The 27688-nt window shown below is 25.4% G+C and overlaps 2 protein-coding genes across 3 annotated transcripts in view; both read right to left on the reverse strand.

Annotated features, from left to right (window-relative positions):
* Positions 1-27688, reverse strand: part of LOC127286203 (A disintegrin and metalloproteinase with thrombospondin motifs adt-2-like) — a 167539-nt gene that overhangs the window by 32199 nt on the left and 107652 nt on the right. The window lies entirely within an intron of this gene.
* LOC127286261 (bromodomain-containing protein DDB_G0280777-like) lies at positions 6885-14088 on the reverse strand. 2 transcript variants are annotated; one of them, XM_051312644.1, is made up of 4 exons: positions 13914-14088; positions 9244-9621; positions 8632-9135; positions 6885-7151 (listed from the first exon to the last, which is right to left on the reverse strand). In XM_051312644.1, the coding sequence occupies exons 1-4, from the start codon at positions 13974-13976 to the stop codon at positions 6993-6995; spliced, it is 1104 nt and encodes a 367-aa protein (XP_051168601.1). In that variant the 5' UTR covers positions 13977-14088; the 3' UTR covers positions 6885-6992. The 2 variants fall into 2 exon arrangements, with proteins under 2 accessions (XP_051168601.1, XP_051168595.1); XM_051312638.1 differs by having other exon boundaries at positions 8632-9138; positions 13914-14084.

A 27688-nucleotide genomic window follows, 5' to 3' on the forward strand; every position in this document is an offset into this window, starting at 1 on the left:
TAAGAGCACTCACCTTTTTATTAATTTGTCCTGTCAGCTGATAGTTTGATTCCCCTCAGCCTTGAGTTGTTCGTTCTTCTGTCCAGAAGAGGCTTGGTCCTGGTTTCAACTTGGACGTCGTCTTGTTGAACTCCTCGTCGAAAATTCTCAAATTTTCTTCACAGTGTACCCCACACTTAGCACCAATTTTATGTCGTGTCGTTTGACACTTTGAATATAAACTTATTTAATTTATCGGGAAACACTGGGCCTTAAGGGACTAGCAATAAATACAATAGAAATTTAGAATAATTCTTTATTCTACTTCTTACAGTCTTTAGAGTTTAGATTAGAACTAACTTAAAATTAACGCACTCAATGTATTTAAGCCGGTAGCCCGGAAAGGGCATTTTGAAGATAAATATGTTATGTAGTCAAAAATGCAGTGCGTAGGCGCACAAGGGTTTGTTTAGTTTAGATATAGCTTAAAAATACAGTAAGTAATACGACTTATCATCTATGGGTATAATAACTAATATATTGTATTTTAACCTTGTATATTAGGGGTCTCTCGACAGTTGACTGGCTTTAGCGCGGCCGGTCCGAGCGTCCGTCTGGTTATTGCATTGGTGTCCTCAATTAAAGTAAAAGAATAAATCACATCTTACCTTTTTTATGTGCAGTGTTGAAATTCACTGTTAAAAATTTGAATTTTGACTAATTTTATTTGACATCGTTGCTTATATATGTATATATACGGAGAGAGAGAGAGAGAGAATTCTTTATTATTTTTCAGCGATAAGATTATTTCCTTAAATAATTAAATATTCATTATTTATCTATAAATTTCAATTACAATTTATATTAGGGTGATTCTCCGTGTAGCGCACGATTTGGTGTCTGAAAATTTAAAAATATTTTTTTATCGACATGATAAAGATCAATACATATTTTTAAAGATAAAGTGTCAAGAAATAAATATCCATGGTGAACCGGAAAATTTTTTTTTAATTTTTAAACAAATTAAAAAAAAATTTTTTGCTTTTTAAATTCTATAAAATAGTTGAAATTTGATTTAAAATGTTTATAGAAATTTAATTCACAAAAATATATATAGCACGAACGACAATTAAAAATTTTTTTTTTCGGTAATTTACGGAAATTTTCGCGGTAATTTACAAAAACATACATAGCGCGAACGACAATTAAAAATTTTATTTCGGTAATTTATGGAAATTTATAGAAATTTTGGCTATAATTGGCTATAAAAATATGTTAAACATAAATCGCAATTAAAAATTTTAATTTCGGTAATTTATGAAAATTTTCGCAGTAATTTACAAAAATATATATAGCGCGAACGACAATTAAAAATTTTATTTCGGTAATTTATGGAAATTTATGCGGTAATTTATAGAAATTTATGTGGTAAGTTATAGTAAATTTACCGGAGCTATGATAGTTTATAATAAATATTTTGAATTTCGTTTGTTTAATTGTGTATTAAACTTGGACTAGTGACGGTCGAAATTTTGTGGCGGGTGGAGACGCTGGGGTCGGTCGAACCGGTGGAACTGATGTTAATAATTTTTTTTTTTTTTGAGAAAATTATCATTTCTTTTTAATCGGTTTCATATGTTTCACATATATATATATATATATATATATATATATATATATATATATATATATATAGACTAAAATAATATAACTACACTTTATTTAACCTTTATCATTTAATTATATTCTATTTTTTTTTAAAAATATTGAAAGGTCGGTGGATGCCGGTGGAGACGATTTTGTGATGCCCTGTAGAAATTTAAATCTTAAAATGTATAAAAAAAGGATAAATCAATTAGAAAATTGATTATTTTCTTCATAGATCAACTTAAGGAATATAACTTTTGCTGTTACTGAAATAGAACACGGAAAAAAAAGAAAAAGTAATTTTTACTACTTTCATAGTAAAATGGGATCTGTCCGAAGTTTCTGCGCATCTATGGCAACTTTTACTCCAAAAATAGTAAAATTTGCTCCAGAAATAGTAAAATTTACTCCAGAAATAGTAAAAATTATTACAAAAATAGTAAATTTTACTATTTTTTGAGTAAAAGTTGCCAGAGATGCGCAGAAACTTCGGACAGGTCCAATTTTACTATGAAAGTAGTAAAAATTACTTTTTCTTTTTTTCCGTGAACTAGATTAACATTTGACTTTTATTTATATAATTCAATGTTTAATAATAAAACGCAGAATAACACACAAAAGTGCAGTCAAATATAAATAGCAAAAAAAGAAAATAATTATGTTTTTGATCAAACGTTTTTTCTATTCAATTCCAATACAATATACAATACTAAAATAGCAACAGAAATTGTATTTATTAGTACACTTTTTTTCCTAAAAATATTAACTTTTTTGTTTAAACATCCTGTGGGGACAGGTGAAATTTTGACGTTTTCAGCCTTAAAAACCACTTTTCACGAAAAATTATAATGTTAAATACAAAATAAATGTGTTATGAAAGACAAAAATAGTCCGTTTTTCATTTAATAAGTCATATTTTCATTTTTATTACAAGTCATTGTATATACAATGACGTCATTGTTACACTTAGACGTTTCGGAATCTCACACGTATTCCATTCTCAATAATCTGTAAATTAATATATAATTATCATCTCACTGACATTTTTAATTGTTACATCGTTTCTATACTTTCCAACTTATACTTATACTTACATGGACATTCAACTAAAAAACTTAAAATGAAAAAACAATTAAAAATGTCAGTGAGATGATAATTATATATTAATTTACAGATTATTGAGAATGGAATACGTGTGAGATTCCGAAACGTCTAAGTGTAACAATGACGTCATTGTATATACAATGACTTGTAATAAAAATGAAAATATGACTTATTAAATGAAAAACGGACTATTTTTGTCTTTCATAACACATTTATTAGTATAAAAAACATAAGTCGAAACGAAAAATAACAGTAAGAAACTTAAATTAAGTTAAATACAAAAGTAACTATTGGTTTTTGTTTGTAATCACAGAAATTACCTTTTTACATTGGAATCGAAATATTATGTGAACATTTTTTTTGTGATTTTTCTTTCACAACATGGAAAAAAGCAAGTTGTGCGCTAGCCCGGACAGCACCGAAACTTCCCTGAACCTTGACTGAACTTCGCTTGACGAGGTTCGGGAACTTTAGTCGCGAGGTCCAAACGAGGTTGAGTTGATGTTTAAATGTCCGCGCATAATAAAGGTCAGTTACAGAGGTTGGCTGAATATTGGATTTGAATTTCTGTTAAATATTAAAATTAAAGATTCTTGGTATATTCTGAGGGGATATTTAAGGTCATGTTATTCAGGTTTGAGAAAAAAATCGATAATTTTTTTAGACGGATTTCTCCTAAACAGAAAGAAATTTTCAAAAATTAATTTTTGGAAATGAAAAAGGACATATTTATCTAAAGTATCCTGGTAAGTATTGTATAATTTGTTTAAAAAATTTTTAATTAATTATTATTGATTAAATTATTCATAGACAGATTTCTCCTAATCAGAAAGGAATTTTGCAAAAACTTTTGTAGGAAATGAAAAAGGACATGTTTATCTAGAGTTTCCTGGCAAGTATTTATAATTTGTTTAAAAAATTTTTAATTTATATTTATAATTTGACACGTGAAGTATATGTGCGATGGTAATTGATCGAAGTTGTATGAGTAGAAAACTACTATCCTACACCAAAAGGTTTTGGACGGATTTCTCCTAAACGATAAAATATTTTAGGAAGATATTTTGAGGGGAAAAAAAAGACATTTCAATGCGCGGAATTTCGGTCATTTTGGAGTATTTTGTTAAAAAAATGTTTTTTTATCAAAACGCTGTAATTGTTATCTTCGAGGAAGATCAGAGCAGCGCCTCACGCGAGATATTACAAGCGGTCGGTAATGTAGAATATGTTTTTAAAGGAGTTAAAATGTCATACGAGATTTTATTTATAATTAAAAAACTAAAAATGCATATTGAATATTTTTTATTGAAAAAACTAAAATGCATATTTATTATATGTTGCTTTTTAAATTTTTGTAATTAGTGATATAGTGGAGTGAATCTCATTATAAGTTTTGTGAATAAGTGAAATAAAACGAACATGCATATATTTCCTTTTGTAGTGTGAGTTAAAAAAATAAAATTGAAGATAGAAACAAATAATAAACGTATGAGTTGAGCAGTGAAGTTTATCTGTAAAAATTGCAATAAATATTGATTATTTAGTATAAAACTATACTATTTCTTGTATACAATTCACAAAACGAGGAAAATTGCATTGGAAAACAAAACAACATAACCTCAAAACGACAGTTAAATAAAATAAAATTTTATTTACGATTTTAATTATTAATTAAATTAATATTATTGAAATTATTCGTATAATAATTATTATTAATTCATTTAATTTTATATTTCTTTTTCCGCATTTTTTTCATAAAATAAAAGCACTTTTACCCAAATTAATTGTAAACTAACCGTTGTTTTTTTGCATTTATAAATTTTAAAAAATGTTGGCCCGTAAATCCAACAAAGTGCATTGACACCTAAAAATACTTTTCTGCTATTTTTATTTTTTAAGTTTTTCAAAATACTTCATTTGATATATTAGATTTTACTGTTATTCAATCTAAAATTTAAAAACATTTTAGGAAAAAGAAAAAAACGTTTTTCACCCAATATTAAAAAAAATATTTAGACACCTATAAATACTTTTGTATTTCTTTCCTATAGTTTTCTAAAAACGCGTTTTTGACCTATTAGTGAAAAATTTATCATTTTATCCATAGTTAACGTTCTTAAAATTTAAAAATTTCTATTTTCTAAAAAAATTATTCTAAAACCATTAAAATTCTCATGAAAAATGCAAAATCATAGAAGAAAAACCTACACCAAATTAAGTTATTCAAGGTTTTCTATTTTTAAAACGTCAATATGTTCTGATATTAAATATAAAAAGTTCACAAAGATGTCAATAGATGAGTTTTAAAAGATTTTTTACACCCTAAAAAAAGTAATTTTCAATCTAGAGGATTCCTCTAAAATAAATGCATATTTTCCTCTTAATTTTGGTATCAAAATTATTATTCTTCATTTAAGAGGATTTTCCTCTTAAATTAAATGTCGACATCCAAACCTCGTAAAATTGTTTTTAATGTCAAAGCCATCAATAAAATATTTATAATTTCAATCAAATAATAAAATCTTTGCAGAAAATACATTTTTAAATTAAAATTAAGTAAAATTATAATAGTTCATTTCAATATAATAATAAAAATTGTTTTTTAATATAACATTAACAATGTCATGTTTTTGGTTAATTATCAACATTTTATATTGATAATTAAAATACAAAAAATAAGTTTTCATTAATCAGTTGTAATGATCAACGAGATTTTCAGCGCAAAAATAATTTTAAAACATGATGATATGTTTTAAAGTTAACATTTTTTATAGGACAGAAAAAAATTTCATATATGAAATTATTTAACGTTTTAAAACTTTTTTAAAAAAGTAAATAAAAAGATTTAAAAAATTCGAAAGATTCAAAAATGGGGTTATAGTATTTCTATTTACCTGAGTAGTAAAATTTCACAAGAAATATTCAAATTTTTTTAAATCTAAAAATAGCGTTAAAAATATTCATTTAATTTGAATTTAACTATATTTTCTGTATTTTTAATAAAGCAAATCCATTTTTTGTCCTTTTTGTTGACATTTTACCAGAAATATTAAAACTGAAAGGTTAAAAAACAACTTCACAACTATCATACCCAGGGAAAGGGATCAAACGATTACATTATTTTTTTCCGTTTCCTTTTTTTAAATCTTCTAAATTTAAAACGGAAAATCTTAATTAAAGAGGAAAATACAAAAGGAATCCTTTTGTCATTCTTCCATTAAAATGAAGAATAAAAATATTCTACATTTCAATTGAATAATCTTGTTTTAAGAGGAAATATTTAGAGGATATTAGAAGAGGAATTTTCCTCTAAGTATAAGATTACTTTTTTTTGGGTGTAAATAAATATATTTTTTTATATTGGCATTAGGGTTGGTAGAATAAAAAAGCTATTTATTATTAATTCAAACGTTTTGGCAACATTTATTATATCATATGCTTAGAAAACGACGAAGCTGAAGTACGCAACGTTTATGATAAACGATTTTTAAAGAAATAATTTTTTAAAATGAAAAATTCTATAATTTTTCGCCTAAAAAATATTTCTTGTAGTTTTCATTAATAAACAAATTATAAAAAAATATTTTTTAGGCAAAAAATTATAGAATTTTTCATTTTAAAAAATTATTTTTTTAAAAATCGTTTATCATAAACGTTGCGTACTTCAGCTTCGTTAGAAAACGCTTATATGCTAAAAAATACTTAGAAAAAGCTTTGACACATTAAATGGTCAAAACCCGCTTTTAGTTTGAGGTCATATCACAAGGTTGAACCTTTTCTAAAATACATGAACACAATATAAAGATAATTATCCAGAGAAAGAGTTAACTTTTTCGTTAATTCGTTCGGTGAAGATGACAAGAATATTTTTCTAAAAAGAATTAACCATCATTCGTTTAAATTAAATAATTTTAAAAAAAATCTCGCGAGAGATATTGTATTAAAAAATTGTGAGAAAAGTAAATTTAAAAGTCTATGAAATTTTGATTTCTAATTACAAATTTGTCAAATAAAATAGTGTAAACTCTTTCTCTGGATACTAAGAATTTTAAAAAATTGATTCTGGAAATAATAGACAATTTATATTAAGATATGATTAATGCTTAGAAAAAATTTTGACTAATAACATGGGATATATCTTAAATAACAAAACACATTTTTAGTTAAAAGTCATCAGGGAGTTGAACCTTTTTCAACATCGAAGAAAATCAGCGTTACTAATAAAAAAAATTAAATAAAAATAAAAATGAAATTTGAGCACGTTAATATCGATTTCTTCTTTCCTTTTCGAATTGTCTTTCTCTCTCTCGAGCTTTTTCCTTCTCCCTCTCTCTATCTCTCTCCAAATCAGTGACGGTAAATTTCAAAAATTTTAATTGTTTTTCGACCTCTGTCAATCGATCCTCGAATTTCTTGATTTGCTGCAAAAAAATTATTGTTTAAAATTTATATTTTCTTACAGTTAAAAATGAAAGATTATTTTTATAAATTCAAATACAATATATACTTTGTGTAAATCAATCGATTCGTTTATATATATATTAAGAATATAAGTTGGACAAAACTTAGTTAAAAAAAATTATGATAACATTTGGGGGACTGAGCTTAAATAAGCTATAAATTAAAGTTGTTAAAAGTTATATTTGATACAATTTAAATCATTATAATATGAATTTGTCTAATAGATAACTTGATTGAATTATAATTTGTCTGAAAATCAATTAGAGGAAATTTTAATTTGACAAAAGTTCACTGTGATAGAATTTTAATTTGGCAGAAATTTAATTTGATCAAATATTAATTTGGGCTCAACCTTTTTTTAAAAGAATTTTAATTTCATAAAATGTCAACATTGCAGAAAAAAAATTTACTGGAAATTTACATTACGGGAATGCATATTTGTTTGAGACATTCAATATCACATAAAATTAATTTGATAGAAATCGTTTTGGGCGAATTTAAAAATTGACCAAAAATTATCAAGAAAATTGTGTTTAGTCAATTTTTAAATTCACGCCGAAATATTACTGACAAATTAATTTTCGGTGAAAATAAATTTCTGGCAAATTAACATTCGAATAAATTTACTTTTTAATAAAGTAGATTTCTATTAAATTTTTTTTGGTATATTTATCTTTTATTAAATTACCATATTGTTAAATTAAAAATCTATAAAAAATTTAATTTATAAAAAATCAAATTTAATTTTTTGTACATTAAAATTCGATAAAATTGACTTTCTGGCAAATGAAAATTTGATCAAATTGGATTCTGCCAAATTAATTTTCGAGCAAATTAAATTCTTGGGAAAAAAACATTTAAACAAATATACATTCTGGTAAATTAGATTTCTTTTAAATTATTTTCTGCACTATTGATATTCTATAAAACAATGTTTCGAAAAAAAGTAAATTTGGTCAAACTGAATGTCAGGTAAATGAAAACTCGATCAAATCCATTTTTAGACAAATTAAGTTTCGACTAAATTGATTTTCTGAGAAATTAGTATTAAGCTAATAAAAATTTTATCAAATACAACTTCTAACAAATTTGTTTTAGACGTTTTTTCGACAAATTTTTTTTCATGCGCTCTAAATTAAAAAAATTTTTTTCTAATAATTTTCAGAGTTCAATTTGTGCAAATTGTTCCAATTTAGAATCTTTACAAATTGTAAAGTACAGATGATAAAAAAAATATTTCTCGATTTAGATATAAAAACTCAAGATTTCACATATTATTTATTGTAAAGAAGTTAATTTTTAATATTCAATGTAATTTTTTAAAAATTTTAATGGAAGAGTTTTTATAAATTTGTGTATGTTAAAAAAAAATAAAACAAAATACCAGAGAAAGAGTAGATTTTATTAATAAAAATGAAAAAATTGAAAAAAACTGCTTACGTTGTGCATTGTGTTGCTACGAGTTTGGTATTGCACGCTTTGAAAGTAGCGCTTTTGCGTTGTGTCGGATTTATTGCAACGAGCTTCTTCCAATTGCTGCACATGCAACAAATCTCCAGTCTGTTGATCCTCTTTTTCCAGTTGTAGCGATTGTTGTTGAAATTCTCGCTGTTTTCCTCCAAGTCCTTGCTGTTGTTGAACTGCAGCTGAATACAGATACTGTTGTTCAGGTCCCTGGAGCGTTTTCAGTTGTTGCAGAGGTCTTGGATAAGGTTGAAATTGCTGTGAAGGAAGTCCCTGGTTCACCTGGATTTGCTCTGCTGGAGGTCTCCGATACAGTTGTCCCTGGACTAGCTGCAGTTGTTGTTGTGGGGGTCCCTGTATATATATTTGCGATTGCTGAAGTGGAATCCCTTGTTGTAGCTGTTGTTGAAGACCCTGTTGTAGCTGGAACTGCTGTTGTGCAGATTCCTGATGCAGCTGAGACTGCTGCATTGGAAGTTCCTGCTGTACCGAAATTTAATTTAATTAAAATTAATTAAATAAAATTTAAAATTAAATAAATTAAATTAAATAAAATTTAAAATTAAATTAAATTTGTCCCTGCTGTACCGGAAGTCCTTGCTGCAATTGTTGTTGCTGCTGTAGGGGTTTTTGTTGCAGCTGTTGTTGGAATCCTTGCTCTTGAACCTGCATTTGCGGGGGTCCTTGAAACACCTGCTGTGGTTGCATTTGAACCACCTGCTGCAGTTGCTGTTGCTGAATTGGAACCACCTGCTGCAGTTGTTGTTGCTGAATTGGAAGCCCCTGCTGTAATTGCAGTTGTTGTTGTGGAGGCCCCTGATACACCTGCGGTTGATGCAGAGCAAGTTGCCCTTGTTGAATTTGTTGCGGTTGGGATCCTTGCAACTGTTGATCCTGTTGTGAGATTCCCTGTTGCACCAGTTGCCCCTGTTGCGAACCTTGGTCCATTTTCTCTTCTTTTTTTGACTGCACATTGTAAGAATATTATGATTAGATCAAATTAATATTTGGGAAAATTATTTTAAAATATTTTTGTAAAAATAACGAATTTGTATTTTATGGAATTTTATTGCTTAGAATAAAAAAAGTCGCCAATTTAATTACATTTTATTAGACTGCTCGCTTTACTTTAAACTTAATTCTTTTTGAAAAAATTAAAGGTCCATGTCTCGTGCTCTTTACAATTAAAAAAAATTTCGATTTATCGTTCCTATTTGTTTGGTCATTTAACTATGCTTTTAAAAATGTTAGTTTATTAAAATATAACTATAATTAAATTTGTCACTTTAAAATAATCCCTTTTAGTATTAATAACAAACTAGCAATATTAAACGCGCGCAAGCGCGCCAAATTGAGTATTTAATTGTTTGTTATAAAGAAATTAAAGATTAATATTATCAATAATAATTTAAATTTATTAGAATATTATTTCATATTAAATGATAATAATGAAAATTATTATTATATGTTATTAAATTATATATAAAATTGAATTCTTTTCCAAATTTTCAATTTAAAATTCAATTATTTACCAAGTTTTCAATTTAAAATTAAATAAAATTCAAATATTACCCGAAATTTTAATTCAACATCATCTTAAATTAAATTATTATCCAAAATTTCAATTAAAATTCAATTATTTTCCAAAATTTCGAGTCAAAATTAATTATTATCAAAATTTTCCATCAGCAATCAACTAAAATTAATTATTTTCAAATTTAAAATCAACAATCAACTAAAATTAAATTATTTTCAAATTTTCAATTTAAAATTCAATTATTTACCAAGTTTTCAATTTAAAATAAAATAAAATTCAATTATTTTTTAAAATTTCTATTCAAAATTAATTATCGAAATTTTCAATTAAAAATGAACTTAAATTAAATTATTATCCAAAATTTCAATTAAAATTTTATTATTTTCCAAAATTTCGAGTCAAAATTAATTATTATCAAAATTTTCCATCAGCAATCAACTAAAATTAATTATTTTCAAATTTAAAATCAACAATCAACTAAAATTAAATTATTTAAAAATTTTCAATTTAAAATTCAATTATTTACCAAGTTTTCAATTTAAAATAAAATAAAATTCAATTATTTTTTAAAATTTCTATTCAAAATTAATTATCGAAATTTTCAATTAAAAATGAACTTAAATTAAATTATTATCCAAAATTTCAATTAAAATTTTATTATTTTCCAAGTTTTCAATTTAAAATGAAATAAAATTCAATTATTTACCAAGTTTTCAATTTAAAATGAAATAAAATTCAATTATTTTTTAAAATTTTTATTCAAAATTAATTATCGAAATTTTCAATTAAAAATGAACTTAAATTAAATTATTATCGAAAATTTCAATTAAAATTCAATTATTACCCGAAATTTTCAATTAAAAATGAACTTAAATTAAATTATTATCCAAAATTTCAATTAAAATTTTATTATTTTCCAAAATTTCGAGTCAAAATTAATTATTATCAAAATTTTCCATCAGCAATCAACTAAAATTAATTATTTTCAAATTTAAAATCAACAATCAACTAAAATTAAATTATTTTCAAATTTTCAATTTAAAATTCAATTATTTACCAAGTTTTCAATTTAAAATAAAATAAAATTCAATTATTTTTTAAAATTTCTATTCAAAATTAATTATCGAAATTTTCAATTAAAAATGAACTTAAATTAAATTATTATCCAAAATTTCAATTAAAATTTTATTATTTTCCAAAATTTCGAGTCAAAATTAATTATTATCAAAATTTTCCATCAGCAATCAACTAAAATTAATTATTTTCAAATTTTCAATCAACAATCAACTAAAATTAAATTATTTTCAAATTTTCAATTTAAAATTCAATTATTTACCAAGTTTTCAATTTAAAATAAAATAAAATTCAATTATTTTTTAAAATTTCTATTCAAAATTAATTATCGAAACAATGCCAAAAAAAACATTGAAAAATTTTTAAAAATGTCAAACAATACATTTAAAAAAAACAAAAGACCTATAACAAATACTAACTTCAGGTGTGAACAGAATGAACGAAAGATATTCACGATTATTATATGTAATTTACAAGTCAGATAAATTTGTATCTTGAAAGGCCTTAGGAAGAGTATACTAAATAAATAAATTTATTTCCACTAATAGTTTCCTTTATTTATTTTATCGCTATTTAGTTTTATTTAATAGTTGTAAAATGAAAAAAATTAAAAAGAATTTTAAATTATTTTTTATTTTATATAAAAGCTTCTAATATAACAAAAAAAATTAATTATTTGTCATTAATGTTCACTCAAAATTTTTAAATCGTGATTTGCCCTCTAACAAATATTTAAGTATTTTTGAATAGATCTATTATTAAATTTATTTCATTAAAATTGTTCTTTTTTAAATTAGTTGACGTAAATATTCCACTAAACCCTATAATAAAATTTTCGATTAATTATTGATAACTTTCAATGTAACTCATGCAAATTTTTTTTTTAATTTGAAGGGAAGCGAGAATAATAATAATGAATAATTATTTTATAATAAGTATTAATTTTTTAATAAATCAATTAATTTACTAATTACTCCGAGTAATGCAACAAAATATACTGAATTTTTGTGACGCAAGTTTAGAACGAAAGTAATTTTTTAACATTACTTTGTTTAAAAATAACAGAATGCGAAAAAATTTACTTTACACTCATTATTATAAATGTTAATTATAGTGAATCCGTTGATTAGAATAAGTAAAAGATGATATTATAAACTCTACAGCGAATTTGTTAATATTTTGATTAGATAGAAATTTGAATTTTATTTTCAGAATTTTTTCAAATAGAATTTTAATTATGCGGAATGGCAAGTAAATAGTATCTTAATATTGAAAAAAAATATTGTGATAAAAATCTACCTTATCGCAATATACATTTATCTAATATTAATTTGTCAGAAATTCAATTTAATGAAAAATTAATTTGCCAGAAATATTTCGGTGCAAATTAATTTTCAATCGAATTAGCATTCTGACAAATTAGTATTTCAACAAATGTGTCCTGACGCAGTGAAAGGGACCTTATGGTCCAATTGCAAATTGTACTTTAAATGTTCATAATAAAAAATGAATTCAACAAAATAATTTGTAATTTTTGGAAATCAAATTATTTGAGTTGCTCTTTCATTTCCAAAAACTAGAAATTATTTTGTTCAATTCATTTTTTATTATGAACATTCAAAAGTACAATTTGCTATTGTACCATAAGGTCCCTTTCACCGCGTCAGGACACAAATGTTAATTTAGATCAAGTAGATTTCTACAAAATTTTCATTCTAAAATATTTAAATTCTATTTAATTACAATTCTGCATTATTCAAATTCTACGAAAAAAAAGTAATAAAAATGTTTTGCACAAATTGAATTTTTAAAAAAATAAAACTTAATTAGATAGAAATCTTTTAAAACTACAATTTCAACAATTTCATATTATGATCAAGTAAAATTCGACTGATTACAATTCTGTCAAATCAATATTCTAAAATTTTTGTTCACAATTGATTTATGCACCTTCCAATAAACAAAACTGCTTGCTATTTCTATCTTAAATCATTTAAATTAATTTGTAATTTAAAATCATGCTTTTAATATATAATTTTAATTGTTTTTCCGAAAAACTAAGAGACACTTATTTTCTGTTTTACGAAAAAAGATATTTTGCAGAGTTACAAAAATTTACAAATTTTTTTTTCATTCTTTTTTCTTTATTTGTTTCACATTATCATGTTTTTAATTATTTTTCTTTTAACTTGATTAATGTTTTAAAAAAAATATTTAAAAAAATATTTTAAAAAATATTAAAGAAAAATAAAAAAATCTTTGAAATGTTTTTAATATTACAAAAGAACATCATTTTTTTGAAAAAAAATCTAATTTCTCAAAAATTTAATTTTATTTTTGAAAATTTTTTTCTACGCGGCCATTCATTTAATAAGAAAATTTTATCTAACAGAATCTACATTACTTAAATCAAGAAAACATAATTGAGAAGTACAAACTTTTAAAAGGAGAGATTTAAAAACAATTTTTTACAACAGAAAAAAAAGTAATCCTTAAAATGTAATCCAGTTGGCAAAAACCATAATTTTTAAAACACTTCAAAAGCGTTTAACGAACGTTTTATTAACAATGAAAATTTTTTGCTTACTGGGAGTTTAAAGTCATTTAAAGTTTTAAATTGAATTTTTATTAAATAATAATGACTTACTTTCTTGGGTGTGTTTTTTCCCTTTTTCACAGCAGGGCTTCTTCCTGCACTTCTCCTAGGCATGCGGGTTTCGACTTGCTTTTTTTCACTATAAAACTGGAGAACTACTCCTTTTCACTTGTAGATTGACGACAAACTGTCTAAAATAGCCAAAACCACCCAAAAACAACGATATCTGTGATGACGCGTGGACGCGAGCGAAAAGTAGGGTTATTTCCTCCAATCGCTGTTCAGGAATTCGGGTCCGCAGCCAATCTGCGTGCACGGCTGCACGATGGCATTAGAAGCGTATATGAGACTTTTTGCCCTTGAAAATGACAACAAACCAAGATATGTTTCTTGAATTTTATTTTCAGAATTTTTTCAAATAGAATTTTAATTATGCGGAATGACAAGTAAATAGTATCATAAATATAAATATAAATATAAATATAAATATAAATATAAATATAAATATAAATATAAATATAAATATAAATATAAATATAAATATAAATATAAATATAAATATAAATATAAATATAAATATAAATATAAATATAAATAATATAAATATAAATAATAAATAAAATAATATCATTTATAAAATATATATTCAAAGAAAAGGTATTCTGTATATCCTATAAAGAAATTAATTATATACAATAATTTTTTATTTCAGATAATAAAAAAAAATAAATGCGAAATATTCAAAGCTAATAAATAATTATTTGAATCAATTATGAAAATTATTTCATTCAATACTGCATGTCTTTTGATTCAAATAAATATTTATTTGCACCAATAAAATATTTTTCTTGAAAAAAAATAAAAATTTTCTTGAATCAAATGTTTGATTATTTATCATAAGTAATTGTTTTAATTGAAACTAAAACCTCTTTAATTGCGGCAATTATTATTTTATTTTATTCTTTCATTTCTAAATTAAATTCTTACTCAAATTAAATTTATTAATTAACGTTCTAATTAATTAACTGGCGGATATAGATTAAAAGTATTAAATAAAAAATTTAAAAAATTGTAATTTCTGCATACTATGATCGGATATTTTCATTTTTCAACTAATTCATTCATAGAATTAATAATTAAACGCAAACCTGAGAAATAAAAAATCTATCGCATGAAGGGAATCGAACCTACAACCTATGGACTATGAGCCTAACACTTTACCAACTACGCTACGCACGCTACATGAAAACGAATGTTAACTTCTTGATTCTATTTAAACTAGCAAAATACCTAACTCAGAAAAGTGCTTAACATCATTTAGTTAAAGTTAAGATATTAAATTATATTATTCAATTAAATGCAATTTATAAAATATAATTAATTATATGCTTTATGATTATTATCATGAATCATCCCAGGTGAATTTTCAAAAAAGTGAAATATATTTTGATTAAAAACATGTTTTTTGTTGTTCTCAATTATTGTGAACATTAATTTTTTGTCGATAAAAAAATATTTGTCTTTTGGACTTAGAATATTAAATAATATATATAAATAAATGAATAGTATCAAATAACTCATTATTCTCATTACACTTGAATATTTCATTGAGCAAAATATTTTATTTTTGTTTAATAAAATAGTGTATTAACATTAAATAATTTAGTTGATTAGAATCAATAAAATAAATTTATTGTATCAAAAAAACGAAATATTTGAGTGAAATAAATAAATTAATAGTTGCAAGTAACTCATTATTTGTATTAAATAAATTCATTTATTCAATTCAATTAATTATTTAATTGAACCAAATACAATATATTTGCTTCAAATAAATGTGATTCAAATAATTCTAGTTATTTAAGTCAAATACATATATTGTTTTAAACCAATTAAATATTTTTCAAATAATTTGAAGTATTTGAATCAAATAAATTTTTTTTCAGTGTAGTAAAATTTCAGTTTGTTAAAATATTTTTTACCATAATTTGCAAATGACCGAAAGTAGATCCCTCAAAAAGATTTCGTTCTGAATTTTAAAATTGCCCAAAAAAGAAATAATTAAGAAAATTATAGTAAAAATTTTACAAATTCAATTAGTAGCATCATCTGTTACTATTGAATTAGTTGTTTCATCACTTTCTACTAAAAAAAGTCAGTTTTGCTTACTAAATAATAATAATAATAATAATGCGTTTGAGCGCGCACATTTCCCTTATATGTTTTTAAGATTAATAGTGATTAATAATTATTCACAAAATAAAAAGTAAAGAAAATAAAAAGATTATAAATACATGATACAGAATAAAATAATATATATAAAATTAATGTTTCTAGTTTTATTATTTTCTAAAAATTCATTTATTTTTTTAATAATTATAAATCAGTTATTGATCATTAAAAAATAAGAAACAATAATAATAAACATTAAAAAATAAACAATTAAAAACGAATTTATATTTCATTTTTTTCGTGAATTTAAATTTAATTTGAAATACGATTATATTACCCGGAAATTTTTATATAATTGTATGAAACTGAGATCCAAACATGATTTTATTATTTTTTGAAATGCGATATTGTCAACGGAAAGCGTTAATATAACAATCATATAAAAATTTTGTTTTAAATATAATGAATTGACAGAGCAGCGTTTACATTAGTGTACGTGAGCACGAGCGTTTGTGTGTGTGCGCTTATAGCTGGTGCACAACAATCGGCGTTTGACGAGACGCGTGCCAAGAGAGAGAGGGAGAGAGAGCAACTAATCAAGTGAAGGAAATAACTCACTTTTGTGAAGCCGACCGGGAAGTTTCTTATCTACCCGTTCGAACTTGCAAATACTCAAATCGCATACAAGATTAACGGTCGTGAATTTCGTGTATTGTGTTAGAAGTCAAAATAAACATTTGAATTCTAAGGTCCACATCAATTATACGAACCGAAATTTGTAAATAAAATATTTCACTCCCTATTTTTTTAAATCGTGAGGACAGGAGATTTAGTGTAGTGATGTAGTGTTTAAGTGTTAGTTTATAGTTTAAAGTGATAATATAAAAAATGGAAAAATCACCCGATAAAGAAGAAGATGAATTTGAGGAGTCACAAATTGGACCTATACAACAGGAAATTAAGAAGGAAGTTTTGAACGCATGGCACAAAAGGAAAAGTGGAAAATATCGGACTAGCGGAAAAAGATTGTCACAAACCAAAGCGGCAAGATTAAGGTCAGTTGATTAATTAATGTCTTTAATTAATTATTTTCTTAATTTTATGCAGGAAAAAAATATTTTCTCAATTATTGAACAAAACTTTTTCCCAATTATATAAAATTAATTCAATATGAAAGCAAATACTATTAATCTTATTTTTTCAGTACTTTTTTTAAAAGTAATGAAAAAATTTGAAAATAAAAAATCTTATAAAAAAATTACTTCTTATTTAAATTCAAATTTTAATTAACAGAAATTGTCTTATTTTTTTTTTTATTTAATTATAATTTAATTTTACTATAATAATTGAACTAGCAAAATATACGCGCGGTAAAGCGCGAGTGATTATTTATATACCATTATTTTTAAAATCATTAAGAATTTTTAATAATTTGATTATTATTAAAGAAAAAATAAAATAAAAATAATAGAAAAAAATTTATACAACATATCCTATTTTTGCCAGGAAAGTAATATATACAATTTCTGTTTTTAATTGAACTTTATTTATTTTTTATTAAAAAAATATTTTAATATTAATATTTTATTAAAAAAAATAAAATCCAAAATTTAATTAGTTAAAAAAATTGAGTGAAATTCATCGCCAAATAAATTACTTTCATTTTTCTTAATGAAACTAAAATTCAATTATTTGCAATTTTTAAAATAATTTTAATGAAGCTTGTATTTCATTAGGGTCAGTTGTGGTAAATGGGGACAAAATTGCTATTTTTCACAAATTACGTAAGTTTCTTCCATTAAATGGTAATATTTGCGGGTTTATTTTTTTAAGTTGTTATTTACATTCCCAGGATTAATTTTATGCAGCAGAAAAAAATTTAGATAAGCTTTAAACGCATGAAACTGGCTGTCCCCATTTACCCCAAGATTTATAAAATTTCCTAAAATTTGGGGTAAATGGGGACAGCATAGTTTCTAACAAAAGTTTAAGAAAAAAGTTTTCTTAAGTATATTACTGTATTAAGGGATGAAAAAACTTGAAAAAAATTTGTAGTAGATATGTAATAGTTGAACCAATTAAATTTTTTTTTATTTTAGTATTTTGTCTCGCATTTGAAAAAAACAGACTTAAAGATCATACAAAATTTTTTTCTTATTCCTTATAACTCCCATAACACAAATTCACTTGAATTTTTGATTTTTGTTAATTTGGTTAATAATAACAAGCTGTCCCCATTTACCCCAAAAATTTGAAAACTCTGGGTAAATTGGGATAGCTTGTTATTATTAACAAAATTGACAAAAATTCAAGTGAATTTCTTTTATGGGAGTCATAAGGAATAAGAAAAAATGTTTGTGTGATTTTTAAGTCTATTTTCTTTGAAATGCTCGACAAAATACTGAAACAGTTTGACTTTGATTTTCAAGTTTTTATGCATTGAGCGATAACTTGAATTATCTTGCTGCCAATTGTCAACATTAAAGCTTGTCAATACTCAAAACCTCTTGCAGGTGATCTGAGGTTAAAATATTGACGTTGAACTTAATTTTAAAATTGTAAATTAAGCTCTAAAACCTCTTGTCCCCATTTACCCCAACTGACCCTAAATAAATTAAATTAATTATTTTTCAAAACTAAATTATTTTTAAATATAAAAAATTTAATAAATGTTTTTATTGATGAAAATTAAAAAAAATTCTATATTTATTGCAATTATTAAATTAGTTAAAATTAGTAAAAAATTAGAAAAAAAATTCTTAAGTCAAAATTTGAATTAACGTTATTAGAAAACAGAATTATCGTAGTAATTTTTTTCCAGTACTTGTAATAAAATTTCCTGAATTTTCCCTGATTTAGAAAAATACTAGATTTTATTTAAAAAATACAAGAAGAATCGTTTTTTGCGCTTAGATTTTTGTTCTATCATATATATATATATATATGTGTGGGGTAAAATTCCTGTAGCGAACTAAGTGAAAAAAAAGTTGATTGAACCAGGCTGTAACTTGCACATAGTTTACCCCTAGGGGTAAGTAATTTAACCACAAAGTATTGTTAGGTTTTTTCAAAAACTGTCGGAGAGGGAGGGGGTTGGATTTTTTTGAAAAATTTAAGCAGTGAATTTTTGAAGACATGTAACTTTTAAACAGAAAGAATAAAAAAAATTTGTACTATATGTTTTCGAAAGGTTTTTTTCTACTCATTCGAATGGTGTAAAAAATGTTTCAAAAAATTCAAATTTTGACCCTTTTTTTTGAAAATTAAACTTTTTTTAGAATTTTTTATTTCATTTCGGTCATTTTTATTTTTTTATTTATTTTTTTTTGAAAGCTAAAATGTGTATTTTTTTCACAAAAAATATTGAGATGTCCTTTTTTGTTATTTTCGAGATATTAATTAATTAATTAATTAATTAATGTTAATAAAAAATGAAATATTTCACAAATAAATAAAGTTATTGCAATCCTGAAGGTACCAATTAAAAGCTGACGTAATTCCGCATTCAACGAGCCATATATAGACTATTTTGGTTTAGAGGATTTTTTTTAAAAACAATTGCCATGTTAGGCAATTGTTTATTAACAATATACTAATCCAAAGTACATTATATAGGGCTCGTTGGATGCGGAATTTTGTCAACTATCATTTAGTAACGTCAGAATTACGATACATTTATTCGTTTATGAAATATATAAATTTTTATTAACATTATTTAATTAATCAACTAATATCTCGAAAATAACAAAAAAGCATCTCAATATTTTTTAAGGGTCAAATTTTGAATTTTTTGAAATTTTTTTTTTCACCAATTGAAAGAGCACAAAAAAACCTTTCGAAAACATATAGGACAAATTTTTTTTTCTACACGGAAAAAAATTAATCTCTAAACTTGAAATAACATTAATCTTACATCCAGTGAAATATAAGTAAGTCTAAATTAGACATTATAGTCATAATTACGGTGATAAGTTGTGTTTAATTTTGTCAAACTTTATACCTAAAAACGCCATAAATTCACATCTCTAATTTAGAGATTTGTTCATTTCACAATTCTTCTGATATAGATTACATTGTATTTCCCAGTTTGAATCAGTTTTCACTTTACGTATTTGTTATCACGTGAGAGATAATATTTTTATGTTTATTAAATTTATTTATCACAATGGCTGACGATTTTGCCAAAAACTGTTTAATTAGATGGAATTTAACATAGTACATCACTGTATTTGCAGGTAAAACTTATATAATTTCTTTTGACACCGGATAACCTAACCTATAAAAAGTTGTACTGAAACGTGTTTTTTCATTATTAAGAAATATGAAAATATATTGTGTGATTTTGAGACAATTTGCTTAAATTTAAAAAAAAAGTTAAATGTTTATTCTAATAATATATTATTTTAATTTATTCAAATAAGTTGATAGTTTAGAACTGTATGTTTCATATCATAAAATTTGAGATTTCTAATATGATTTTTAGGCATAAGAAATACGTGTTCTTCATATTACTAATATTCGGATCAGATATAACCCCAAATTTCAGTTCTAGAGATCTGCTCACATCCGACGTCCGATTCCAGCGATAGTTTATGCCTAAATCTCATATTAAATCTCTAATTTAGAGATTAATTTTTTTCCGTGTATCTGTTTAAAAGTTACAAGTCTTCAAAAATTCACTGTTTAAATTTTTCAAAAAAATTCAACCCTCTCCCTCTCCGACAGTTTTTGAAAAAATCTAACAATACTTCGTGGTTAAATTACTTACCCCTAAGGGTAAACTATGTGCAAGTTACAGCCCGATCCGATCAACTTTTTTTCACTTAGTTCCCTACAGGAATTTTAGAATTCTTTAGAATTTTTTTTAGGAATTTTTTTAGAAAATAATATATATATATATATGAGGCATTCTTTGTCAACGCGGACACCCCTCTCGCCCAAATTCTTTTCATTTTAAATTCATGTTTAATGGCTTAAATTTTAGTTAAAGGAATATACTTTTGAAATCTGAGTGGCATATATCCAAAAACAAAATATAGGATCCAATATAAAGGTTATTCTTTAAATTTATCAATAAAAAGTTACTCTAATTCATTTTGAACAATCCAAAAAGTAATGTTTCAGGCCTTTTTAGCCCTTTGTATTTGGAAATATGCCACTCAGATTTCAAAAGTATATTCCCTTAACTAAAATTTAAGCCATTAAACATGAATTTAAAATGAAAAGAATTTGGGCGAGAGGGGGGTGTCCGCGTTGAAAAAGAATGCCTCATATATATATATATATATATACATTTTGTAATTGAAAATTTTGGTTCTGTGTGACATTTTTTTCACTTTTTTTTTTCACTTTAGTTCGCTCAACACCACAGGGAGGGCGAACATCATAACTGTTTCTCGCAGTTGAGGTGCCATTAGTTTCGTATATAAGCAGTGATCGAAAATTTTTTTCTTGTCGAAATTTTTTTCTGCCCGATGTCTCTCCTATTTATTGGATTTGAGAGAAACTCTTTTTTGGAAGAAATGGTTTCACTAATACTTTGATGACCATTTTTTTATATTAATTTAATTATTAAAAATAAAATAATAATAATAATAACTATTAAAAAATAATAAAAATAAAATTTTTTTTTTTAAATTATTGATTTTTTAAATTATTATTAAAATTTTTAATATTGGCTAATTATTGGTTGCCAATAATTTGCCAATGATGGTTGCCAATCATTGGCATCGGCGTGGACAGGCCATGACTTTACCAATAATGGTCCATTATTGGGTGCCAATGGTTTTTTCATTGGCTCCCATCATTGGGCCAATTAATACGCCAATGGTTACTCGTGGCAGTTTCCCATTGGGACAGTTTTTTCAAAGCTTATGGCTCAAAATTAAGCCCTACAAAACGTCAACCCTTCAGAAATCAAGGAACACGGGTTTTCACCTCTTTTAACCCCCATAACGAAAAAACATCAAATTTAAGATAAAATTGCTGAAAAAAAAATTCATTTCTCAAAATCAAAAAGCGAGACCAAAAATTTTATTGTTGGTTTCACTTCCTAACAATAGTAGACAATTGCCAAAACCTTATTTTGCTTTTCTAGACGTATTTGTTCTCTCTCCACTCGGACCCAATTTAAACTTGCTTGGGTGAAAAAGTGAAGATTCATATGGGCGATTCCACGTGAGATTTACCTATGACCTTTTAAATTCGTCTGAATATATTTTTTTCTTATTCTTTGTAGAAAAAAAAGGTTTACGTATTTTTTTATTTATTTATAAGTGCTCAAATTTTCGAGTTATGAATTTTTCAAAATATGATTTTTCAAGTTTTTTTAAAATACCTACACCTAATTTCAATGACATATAATTCTAAAAGTATTGAATTTAGGAATTATTACCAAGATACAAAAAAGTTTCAGTTTTTTATCGACTTTTAAAATATGTTAACGAAAAAAAAATTTTTTGAATTTTTTTTTATAAAAAACAGCGATTTTTTATAATCAAATCAAATTTTTTTAAATTTAGGCGCGTTTTTCTTATTTTTAAACACATGAAAATAAGAAGAAAATTCTGTAATAAGTTTTGGAGTGGGCCTGATGATCCTATTGTTTATATAATTTGTTTAAAAAAAAAATTTTACTTTTTTTTCTTTTTTTTTTTTATTTTTCAAAATGAAAAGTGTTTTTGACACTAGGATCTACTAGTAAACTCATATAAAAGCAAATTAAAATACATTTTATTTTGAAAAATAAAAAAAAACGAAAAACAAGTAAAATTTTTTTTTAAACAAATTATATAAACAATAGGATCATCAGGCCCACTCTAAAACTTATTACAGAATTTTCTTCTTATTTTCATGTGTTTAAAAATAAAAAAAAATTTAAAAGAATCGCGCCTAAATTTAAAAAATTTAATTTGTTCACAAAAAATCGCTGTTTTTTATAAACAAATTTAAAAAAAAAATTTTCGTCAACATATTTTGAATGTCGATAAAAAACTGAATCTTTTTTGTATCTTGGTAATAATTCCTAAATTCAATACTTTTAGAATTACATGTCATTGAAATTAAGTGTAGGTATTTTAAAAAAACTTGAAAAAATCATATTTTAAAAAATTCATAACTCGAAAATTTGAGCACTTATAAATAAATAAAAAAATACGTAAACCTTTTTTTTCTACAAAGAATAAGAAAAAAATATATTCAGACGAATTTAAAAGGTCATAGGTAAATCTCACGTGGAATCGCCCATATGAATCTTCACTTTTTCACCCAAGCAAGTTTAAATTGGGTCCGAGTGGAGAGAGAACAAATACGTCGAGAAAAGCAAAATAAGGTTTCCAATCAGTTATAGACTTTCGCCGGGGTCTGAAGGGGTGTGCGGCGCGGTGGGGATAATGCCAAGCAAAGAGCCGACCTAAGACGAACGCAGCCGAATATCCACGCTCGCCTCCAGACTATACTTTCAAAGGAAATCTGGTCTATTTCAAAAACTTTCTGCCGACATATCGCCGCGCTTAGATGAAATGTTTTATTAAAAGAAAATGTTAATAAAGCATTATAAAAACATTTCCACTATTAAATTTTTTTTTTTAGTTTATTATAATGCTTTCTTATTCATATTATCTTATTATACAATAACACAGGCCAACAAAATTAGCAAACTTTTTTGGTGCGGCAAATGTCAGACCTGTTTCTGATAGGTTTTTTCATGCCGAACACGAATCCGTAAACGAAAATTACCTATCAGCTCTAGTTTTTGAGAAAAACGGGTTTAAAATGTTCAAAAATCGCGTTTTTGGCTAACTTTGAGTACCTCTAACACTGAAACAAAAGGTCGTAGAACCTTCCACTTGGGCTTAATTTGAAGCTTAATGTTTTAACTATTATCCCCAAAAATGACCTATCTTGCACCATAACCTTAAAGTCATTTGTTATCCATTTTTGATTCCCAAATATTAATTTTGTAAAAGTTTGAGCGCGTACATCTAGTCCTTGAGGTTAAGGTGCAGCAATGTAATTTTTATGAACTACAGTCAAGGGATAAATTGAATTGAAGCTCAACAAGAAGGTTGACCTTTGATTTTATTGACTAGAGTTATTCAAATATTACCAAATAAGTTCTGTAGGTAAATACTAGTTACCAACAATTTTGAGGTTATTAGTGAATAATATAATTTTTAGGGCTTGTAGTCTAAAGTTCAAACTTTATTTTAAGTTCAAATAAAAGGTTCTATGATCCTTTTTTCTTTGCTAGATGTACGCGCTTAAACTTTTACAAAATTAATATTTGCGAATCAAAAATAATAACAAATGACTTTAAGATTATGGTGCAACTTAGGTCATTTTTGGGGATAATAGTTGAAACATTAAGCCTCAATTTAAGCCCAAGTAGAAGGTTCTACGACCTTTTATTTCAGTGCTAGAGGTACTCAAAGTTAGCCAAAAACGCGATTTTTGAACATTTGAAACCCGTTTTTCTCAAAAACTAGAGCTGATAGAAACCTTTCGTTTACGGATTTGTGTTCAGCATGAAAAAACATATCAAAAACAGGTCTGACATTTGCCACACCAAAATCAGTGTTGGCCTGTGTAATTATTATTATTATATTATTTAACCACTAAGAAAAATATGCTATTAAAATAACAGCATTTCTGTCAAAAGCATAAAAATTATTAATTAATAGCATATTTTTCTCAGGATTACTATTGTATTTAATATTGTATTATTTTCATTAATTAATCTAATTTATCATTAATTATAATTTTATTTCAAAGAATTTTATTAAAAATAATTATTTATTAGACGAATTTTTAATATTCGAATAAAAATTTAAGACATTTTTTTGAAAAATGAAATTTTTTTCAGCAATTTTTCGAATTTTTTAACTTTTAGAGGTGAAAATGACAAACTTCCGCGATAGCTTAGGGGTAGAAACTTTTTTGGCAATTGTATACTATTGTTAGGAAGTGAAACCAACAATAAAATTTTTGGTCTCGCTTTTTGATTTTGAGAAATGAATTTTTTTTCAGCAAATTTTCGAATTTTTCAACTTTTGGGGGTGAAAATGACAAACTTCCGCGATAGCTTGGGGGTGGAAACTTTTTTGGCAATTGTCTACTATTGTTAGGAAGTGAAACCAACAATAAAATTTTTGGTCTCGCTTTTTGATTTTGAGAAATGAATTTTTTTTCAGCAATTTTTCGAATTTTTCAACTTTTGTGGGTGAAAATGACAAACTTCCGCGATAGCTTGGGGGTGCAAATTTTTTTGATAATTGTCTACTATTGTTAGGAAGTAAAAACATCAATAAAATTTTTGGTCTCGCTTTTTGATTTTGAGAAATGAATTTTTTTCAGCAATTTTATCTTAAATTTGACGTTTCTCTATTATGGGAGTTGAAAGGGGTGAAAAACCGTGTTCCTCGATTTCTGAAGGGTTGACGTTTTGTAGGGCTTAATTTTGAGCCAAAAGCTTTGAAAAAACGGTGTGACATTTTTGGTCTCGTGAAAAAAATTTTCGACGCTGAGCGTCGAAGCCGACTTCAGGGAGGTCGAAACGAAAGACGGAACCCTTATGGTTTCACTCATGTCCGTCCACGAAATCCTGTCTCCCCCTCTAAAATCTAGCCATTGTAACCGATTGGGCTCAAATTTGGTATACATACGTATTATTGCGAGTAGATTAAAGGAAAATTATACCGAACCCGATTGGAATTGAATTTTAATATAATTATAGTACAAGAACTCGAAATTTCGGAAAAACGCGTGTGTCCCATTAACTTTTACAGTTTTAGACCTAGAATGTTCAAATTTGGTATACATACGTAATTTTTTAAGGAGATTAAAGGAAAGTTGTAGAGAACCCGATTGGAATCGAATTGAATATTGTTATATTCCAAAAACTCGAAATTTCGGAAAAAACGTACCCTTTCCCGCTTTAACTTTTACAGTTTTTGAGCTAAGAAGCTGCAACTTGGTACACACATTTAATTTCACGTGGAAATTTCACAAAAAATATAGCCAACCTTTTTAAAATATTATATTTAAATATTTAAATTTAAATAATCGTGAACGGAACCCTAGGTAAGTAAGTGTTACTCGTACTTGACCAATTTTTTAAAATATTGTTGCCAACTTCACATGACTCCGAGCAGATAAAGACAATAACCAAAAAAGGTTTGAAAGATAATCTCTTTGGCTACATTTTGCTCTATTGACGCAAGTTCCGGTCTCTTCATTATTTCGAGCTACAGCCATTTTACGCTACCCTTGCAAGTGGTGATATCGCCCCGATACCTGGGGCGAGATCACCACTTATGTTTTTTTTAAGTAAAAATGAAAAAATTAATTAAAAATCATTAGATAATATTAAATATATACTAATTATTACTATTTTTAGAGGTGTGCAAAAAGCTCAAATTTCGAACCGAGTCGAGCCGACATTTTTTTGAGCCGAGTCGAGCTTAACTCGAGGTATCGAGTACTGGAGTGAATTCGAGTACTCGAATACAGTCTAGTACTCGAAAATGCCGAGTACTTGTGTAAATTGGAGAACTCGAAATTTTCGAGTACTCGAATGAATTCGAGCATATTAACATTCAATTTTTTTTGTTTTGCATAAATTACTAAATTAATCAACAGATAAATGAATGACTACATATTTGAAATTACAAACTCATGAAAAAATAGTAAATAGCTTACAAACAATCGAATATTCAAATTCAATTAACACAAGTACTCGACTATTTTCGAGTACTCGATTATTTTAAGTACTCGTATTCACTCGAGTGATCGAAGTTACTTGAGTACTCGAAGACGTTCGATCGAGTTTAGAGCTTTTTGCACACCACTAACTATTTTATAACACTAAATTTATTTTAGAAAATAAAATCTTTTATAATTAACAATTAAATTGTTTAATTTAATTTATCATTTTTTTAAAGAATTTGATAAAAATTGATCATCAACTCCAAGCGTGCTCACATTTTTTTCCCTGTAATTTTCACGTAAAACTACATAAGTGTACTAATTTTCAGCCCTCCAGATAAATTTGTGTGGCCGCTAGGGGGGAAGGTATACGATTTGGAAAAACCGATATTAATAGGGTTCTGAACCGAGTACAGAACCCTAAAAACAATCAACTTCAAAATTTGAAAAAAATATTTTTTTGGCTCAAAAAAAACAATTTTTTTAACTCAACTTTTTTAAATTAATATATGTTTCTTGGTTTTTATACACGGAATTTGGATTTTTTCAAAAATGAATTTTAGCACAAGTTAAATACAATGCAGCACAAAATTTGATGTTTTGAAAAGTTCAAACTTAGTCGTCTAGAATGTTTTTTGATTTTTTTTTCGAAATTGAGTTTTTCAAAAATTGAATTTGTACACAAAAGAGCACAATTCAGCATAATTGTTTTTTGAAAACTAACTTTTTAGATTTACAAAAGTTTTTTGTTTTTTGCCCGGAATTTTGAGATTTTACAAAACTGACAAAATTTTACAAATGTAAAATTTTTAGAGCTGAATAAAGAGAAAATAAAAATATTTATACTCTTTTTAATCAAGTAAAAGGACAATAAAGACAAGGGCGAAATGATCGGGAAGTGTACGGTTCAAATATCGATGGCTTCTAAATGAAAACACGTTATTCGCGAG

The sequence above is a fragment of the Leptopilina boulardi genome, unplaced genomic scaffold (assembly GCF_019393585.1).
Source record: "Leptopilina boulardi isolate dan_hultmark-lab unplaced genomic scaffold, ZJU_Lbou_2.1 LbouV2_121, whole genome shotgun sequence".
Classification (NCBI taxonomy): Eukaryota; Metazoa; Arthropoda; class Insecta; order Hymenoptera; family Figitidae; genus Leptopilina; species Leptopilina boulardi.

Coding starts and splice junctions, on each gene's coding strand:
- LOC127286261 (XM_051312638.1), bottom strand. CDS start 13,976: ATGCCTAGGAGAAGTGCAGGAAGAAGCCCTGCTGTGAAAAAGGGAAAA. Junction 9,622..13,913: donor GAAAAAACACACCCAAGAAA/GTAAGTCATTAT, acceptor TACAATGTGCAG/TCAAAAAAAGAAGAGAAAAT. Junction 7,152..8,631: donor GTAGCAACACAATGCACAAC/GTAAGCAGTTTT, acceptor ATTTTTTTGCAG/CAAATCAAGAAATTCGAGGA.